Raw genomic sequence first — 7,263 nt, 5'->3', positions numbered from 1 at the left:
AATATGATAGATTGTCATAAATTTTAATTAGTCCTAAATAAATAGGTGCTGGAAAGCTAAATAAAACTTGATTTTCATAATTTACTGTGGCGTTGCACAATCTAACATATAATATCTACGCAGTATAGACTAGATATATTAGAATAAAGTTATTGTATCCTATATTATGGCGGGTAATACATTTTACTAATAACACCGGTTAAAAATCTTATTAAAATATTTTTTTTTAAATTGAATGTACAAATGTTTTGTTCAGACAACCAAGATACCCCGATGGCGAACAATGATGCCGATGTAGTACAAAAAGCTGTGGCAGTCAGGGATAATAGGAAAGAAAATGACTCATCGCCACCACCACCAGCGACTCCACCACCAGGTGAAGAAGACACTCAAGAATTGATAGTGGTCAATGAAAACACTGAGCTTCTTGATCTTAACCATGGCAGAATTGGAAAAATTGAAAATCTTGAGCAACTGAAAAACTTAGAAAGGTAAATAATACGCTATTTATTGAGTGAAAGTTTATGTATATATAAGTAATACAAATCGATAATTTGTTTTAAAATATATTAAGCAAAAGTTTAGTGGAAAACATTTAAGCAATTGTAAGTCTAACCTCGAGAAGTCTAAAAACTCAACCATTTGAAAAACAATTTGTTCCTTTCCCTTCAAGACCCAAACCACTATTAAATCCTCCTCCTTGAAAGCTAAATCCTCATTATGTTGAAATGATTCAGAAGACCTTTCAAACATCTCTCTACATATTTTACCTCAATAACTCAAAAAAAATAGTGTACTTTTATACTTCTAGCATGATTGGTTTTATATTATTGAGTTGTAAAGGTTGTAAAAGTAAACAGCCATCATTTATTTTATTTACATTATATAATTTCAATGTCTATGGCATTTTAATATTTAGATTTCTAAATATGTGCAATTAAATTTTTCTGATGAGAAATTAGTCAGAAGCATGATGACATAAAATATTGTACTATTAATTATATATTTATTTTCAGGTTATATCTCAGATGGAATTTTATAAAAAAGATAGAAGGGCTTGATACACTCACAAAATTGGTGGAACTGGAACTTTATGACAATCAAATTGTGGTCATTGAGAATTTGGATAGCTTGGTCAATTTGGAGTAGGTATTGAGCTAACTACTTGTCCTGACTTTGTCTGGGTGAAATAAATTTTTTATTAATCTCCCCTTAGATTTTAAGGACCTCAGGATTTAGTACTGAAAGACTCGATGAATGACGCAATTTAAATAGTTTACTGAAAATGTAATTATTGTCGTTTAAAACTATTTTTACTAAAGCGACAATTGCCTTCCTTTATAGGCAATTAGCTTAGTTCATTGTTTGCTTATTATAAACTTTAAATAGAAGCTGTAGTACTGTATTCTGCATTTCAAAATTATCAAGAACCACTATTCATAACAGCAATGTTATATTTAAAACAATATTTTTGTTATTAATTCAATTTGACAACTTCTTAACAAATGTCTTTACTTTTCAGGATTCTGGATTTGTCATTTAACAGAATCAAAGAAGTCACTGGACTGAATAACCTTCTGAAACTACGTAAACTTTACTTAAGTTCAAATAAAATTACTGAAATCAACAATGTTAATCATTTTCCTAAGCTGGAAACACTTGAGCTGGGTGATAATCGTATAAGGGTATGTATTTTTTTGCTGCATTGTTCTTGAGTATAAGTTAGTGAATGAGGCATCAACATACGGTATATATGAATATAATCCAAATTATATAATTATAAAAATTACATCAACGGTTCGGTAAGTGTGCTTCATTGAGAACCATGGTGTTAAAAAAATCATGTTGCCTCAATGGTCACTGAAACGAAAGAAGATGGCACCTTTAGAAAATAATCCCATTGATTCAAAATAGTTCAACCATCCTTTTTGTCTTTTATTACGTATCCATCTCAGCATTCTCATGTTGGCTGCAATGCAGTCACCTAATCTGCCACCTACTCACTATATTTTGGATGCCATTGCTAAAAATAACTAAAATAAAATAATACTTATAATATTTTTTTGTATTATTTCACAGGAAATAAAAAATCTTGAAGGCTTAAAAACACTAAAAGAGCTTTATTTGGGCAAAAACAAAATAACAAAAATTCAAAACCTCGAAGACCTCTCAAGTCTAGAAATACTTGTCCTTCAAAGTAATCGCCTCACAAAATTAGAGAACCTTGAACATTTAACAAGTTTGGAACATTTGTATGTATCAGAGAATGGCTTAACTGCTATAGAAAATCTGCAGAATCAGGTCAAACTGCAGACATTGGATTTGGCTGTGAATAGGATTACAGCAATCGATAATGTAAGACACATGAGTGACTTGGAAGAATTATGGGTAAGTTATCCTTGAAACTTAATCTATAGCCTTTGTTTATCCATATGTCTGGATAGACTTTCAAACCTGAGACCATTAGAAAAAAATGGTACACACACTAGTAGTATGTTGTTTGGTGAGTGAAAGTCGGCTTGTTTTAGTTCTTTTGTAGTGCAACTCTAAATCTAATCTAAATAATCTAAGCCTATTGTATTTTAATATTCTTATTTGCAAAACTTTTACACTATTCTTAGGATCATTGTGTAAAAGGTAGATGCATTGAGCAGTGTATGTAGAAATGCTCTACTTTCTGGAGCATAACAATTATCACCTTTTTTGTTTCATAGATCTTCATATTTTTTGCTCTGGCGTGCTTAAAGCCTTTTACTGTTATAAAAATAACAAAAAATCCCTAATGTCACCACAATAATATTTTTTAAATATTATTTGGTAATAGTAACCTAATTCATTACATTTTTTTTTTCAATTGAGCATAGTTTATTTACTTTTATATTCTTTTAAAAAAATCGTTTGGAATTGATCAAAAATTTATATTTTTGATCAATTCCAACTTTTGAAAATATAAGGTATTTAATTTATAACTTTGAAGTTTTATGGGATTGTCCCATACAAAAACAAACTAAGGTTAGCAATTTTGCTTTATACGGGGGAATATATATAATATAGGCACTTAATTAATAACTCAATTAACACAAACTATAATTATGTATAATTTAATTCCAATATAAAACTATAAAAAAAGGTTTTTTATTTATTTATAAATGTATTGCTCAAAGCTTATTTTTATTTTAATGGTATTATAACAACTGCTACGTATATTTGAGTTACTTTTTCATACATAATATATAAAACACATCTTCATGACAAATTAATATGCAACATTCTTAAGAATCAGAAGAAGAATTAGGTAAAGTTGATTGCTTGTTATGGTAACAGGAAATTAAAATTTGAAACCTTGAAAAAAAGTGTTCTCGAGTGTTTAATTATGAATAGCTTAAAATATATCTGCAAGAAATTCCGTAGATTATTTTTTTACCAATACTATTTTTTAACTATAAACTAAATAACTATTCTCATTATTATTTACTTCCTTAAAAAATATTTTTTTTTTTAAACTTTCCATCCTGAAATGCATACATCACCACAAAGAATGTAACTGTATATTCATTATGATAACAATGTACTTACTTTTTACTAATGTAGTGTACATTATTACAATGTACTTGTTACTAATCACTACATTATTGTCTAGTGCAGTCAGTGTTTTTCATTGTAATTTAGTAGTTTTAAATAAAATATTATAGTAGTAGTTAATATTGAAGTATAAATCAGAATCTAATTAGAAATCCAACTAAATATAAATATGTTGTGACATTCTGTGTGATTTGATTTATTTTTCAGCTCAATGATAATCAAATATCCGAGTGGTCATCAGTTGAATACTTGCAAGAGAACAAGAAGTTGGCAACAATATACTTAGAGAGAAATCCTATAGCGTCAGACCCAGCTTATAGAAGAAAGATAAAATTGACCCTTCCGTCTCTGCAGCAAATCGATGCGACATTGTGTAGATAAGAATTTAATGCATTAGTAGTTTGAGTATTAACCCAGAAATGTAAAGTATAATGCACATTGTTTTGGACCAAAATCTCTATTATACCTAATGAGCATTGCTAGTATTTTGTTTTGTGATAGCCAAAAACCATTTTAGTTCAGTCAATTTTAGTTTTTTTTTTTAAATCATCTAATGAAAATTCATAATATAGACAGTAGCATTTCTTTTTTATCTATTTAACATCTTAAACAATCAAATGGGCTATATCGAAGGAGCTTAGCTCCTCCCATAGACACTAGCAGTGCAAAAAGTACCCAATACTCAATATGATATCTAAGGTGTTATATTCCTTATGCCCGTATTTTAATTGGGCAATCCCGACAAATTAAAACATAAATATACATCGTATTCATGCTGGGCGTTATAATAAATGATAACGGGTCTGCCCAAACCTATATTCATAAATAAAGTAAAATTTCTGGGAGAGGAGGTTGTCGTAAGTTGGGTTGTAGTTGTGACTTCCCCTTTGTGTAGCCGATTCTAATCTCAGGAAGAGTAAAGGTAAATAACTTTGACCTTGTACTGAATTTTTATCATTGGTCGAGACCTGAATTGTCTAAGGTATTTTTATTTTAATGTTGGCGAAATTGTGTTCGGAATTTTATAACTTAAATTAAAGTGGATAGAAATGGTTAAGTTTAATAGTATATTATTAGAAATAATTATATTATTAATTAGAAATTGTTTGAAGCGAATAATATAAAAGATCTATAATAAGCAAACTGCTTGGAATATATAAATCTAAGGTTAATTCACCTTTACTCTTGCTATTAGAATATAGTATAGTAATGCTAATTATTATATAATGTGTATAAAAATATAAATGTGTTATAATTGTTTAGTTTTGTCTCTATTAAAAAGTATGGCAGTTTATTAGTTGTATTGTATGTATTATCGACATTATGAGTAGCTACAATTAATTCGCTTATGTATATAACATATATTTTAGAACCATTAAAAGTAATATTGTAACATTGTTTAAACATTTATCAATGTATGTAGATAATGTTATTTGAAAGCCAAATTTAGGCTACCCACGTTTTGATATATTTTCTTTTTACTTTTATACGCAATTTATTTACAACGACGTCACCTGTCGCTGTAATATTGTGTCAGTCGAAAATATTTCTCCTAAACCTATAAGTCTCATCAATATCCGTCCGCATTTTATTATATTTATTCAAATGAATTTCGATTTCTATATTTGTCAATACCTAAAATGTAATTCGTGAGTTTACATCTAAATAATATACATATAAATAAGTTCCTATAAAATTATCCTTTTAAAAATATATATTAAGAAAAAAATAATAAGAAGATAGTTGTAGATATTCAAATTATATAAAATTATAATTGGTCTTCTTATCGTATAATCTTGCTATTTTTTAAATAATTAATTGATAATAGTTTGTTATGTTAAATGGTAATTATTTTATAAACAATACTATAGGCTCGCGTTTTCAGGCAGTCGCGGAGTCGTACGTCAGCATTGTCCACAAGGATGCTCCAGATCGCCCCCTCAATGCATTTAGTAAATAAATGTCTAAGTATAATTACAATATTAAATGTTATGCCTTTATAATAAATCAGATAAAATATATGTGATTTTTTTTATTTCAAATTACTTTTTAGACTGAGGTCACACTACGGTTAAACCGCTGCGGCTTTTAATCGCGTAAATTTGTGTATTAACGAAACTTATACAAGCGGCCGCACTTGCGGTTTTTACTCTCGACTTCAAAACCGTAAAATGTTACAAAATGCTCGCGGGTAAAAACCGCAACAAAATTTGTAGCCCATAGAATTTAGTTGGCGCACACGCACTAGCGATGACCGCGAGCGGTTTTTGCTCAGTATTCGGTAGATCACCACGCCGCCGTAAGGAGTGGTTGCATTGACGCGTCATTGCAAATATGTCGTTCACAAAGTCGGAGTCTGTTTCAAACATGGAAGTAATATATACTACGTATAACTGGAAGGTTCACTGTCAACCAAACGCGAGCCGAGAGAGAATGACTATTAAGGCGTTCTGTCTCTCTCTAAAACTGTACCCATGATTTCAGAGTTCCTGATACTTTTTGAGAATATTCACATCTCATGTGAGAGGTTCTGGGTTCGAAAGACCCTATAAGTAAATTACCTATCATTAATTTCATAGTAAAAATTGCCACTAGCTTTATGACGAAGAAAATGAAAAGCATCGTGAGGAAACCAGCAAATCCAAGAAACCATCAAGTTTGAGGACTTGTGATATCCAACAAGCAGAAGTGGGCTACAAGTTGATGTGTATTGTGTAGACAAAATAAAGCAAATAAAAACATGTTAAATACGTAACAATTTATTTACTACACTGAAAACTTAAATATTACTAAACAATATTGTTTTATGTAATTTCTGCCGTAATGTTGCGCGATTCCCCAATAAGTTCACGGTCTTATTTTTGCCATAAGTCGTCATTCTAACAGTTAAATATTTATTTAATAAACATTTTACAAGTGCAATATCGTGCCTATCTTCACAAGCAATTGAAATAGTTGGATGTGGAGGATCGAATAAAGATTCTAATTTATTATAAAAATTTTGCACGACCAGTACAGTAATTTTACTTTTAGTTGTTTTTAACAAGGAATCCGACACCATTATTGTAAAAATTTTTTCAGTGTAACATATTACTTCAAACGCAAATTTTGATACAAATTTTAGGCCTCTTCTGTTAACAAATGAAGTAAATGAGGAGTTTGAATCTATATCAAGAACATAGTCGTGTTCTGTATTTTTTGGCCTGTCACTCAATAAAGCGGTTTCACAGTGTTTACATGTAATTTTTACTCCTTAGGGATAATTTTCGGCAAAAGTGAAGGAACTGCTTCAGGTTTTAGTTGTTTTCTAGCTTCCGTTATATAATCTTCAGCCTTAAAATGTGAGCTGCATACTACTGCATATTTGGATAATTTTCCAGATATATTCAGTACCTCAGTACACCTTTTTTTAAAAACTTGATTACTAGGAAATCTGAAATCCACAGAATAAGACAGATATGAATAATGTCCTAAAATCTAATGGATACCCTATCTAGTATTTTAAAACAAAATGTCGTTACCTGTGAAAGGACAGCCCACAAACGGGATATGCCTCTTTTTTACATCCGTTCACAATGCAAGTTTGAACCATTTTATATTAGATTATTGGACTTACAAGAGATTTAGATTACAAATGAATAAACAAATAAAATACTCAGCACTTTCCAGAATCACAAAAGA

General features: G+C 29.8%; 1 protein-coding gene across 1 annotated transcript; it reads left to right on the top strand.

Annotated features, from left to right (window-relative positions):
- The first annotated feature begins 2 nt into the window (after positions 1–2).
- LOC125070043 (protein phosphatase 1 regulatory subunit 7-like) lies at positions 3–5,577 on the top strand. The gene is made up of 6 exons (XM_047679713.1): positions 3–173; positions 257–491; positions 1,017–1,145; positions 1,523–1,685; positions 2,080–2,388; positions 3,790–5,577. Exons 1-6 carry the CDS (start codon positions 167–169, stop codon positions 3,961–3,963), a joined length of 1,017 nt encoding a protein of 338 aa, XP_047535669.1. The 5' UTR covers positions 3–166; the 3' UTR covers positions 3,964–5,577.
- Positions 5,578–7,263: the final 1,686 nt, after the last annotated feature.

This window comes from Vanessa atalanta, chromosome 16 (genome assembly GCF_905147765.1).
Source record: "Vanessa atalanta chromosome 16, ilVanAtal1.2, whole genome shotgun sequence".
In the NCBI taxonomy this organism is placed as follows: domain Eukaryota; kingdom Metazoa; phylum Arthropoda; class Insecta; order Lepidoptera; family Nymphalidae; genus Vanessa; species Vanessa atalanta.
The sequence above is the reverse complement of the archived record's forward strand: the minus strand, read 5'-3'. Positions and strand labels throughout refer to the sequence as shown.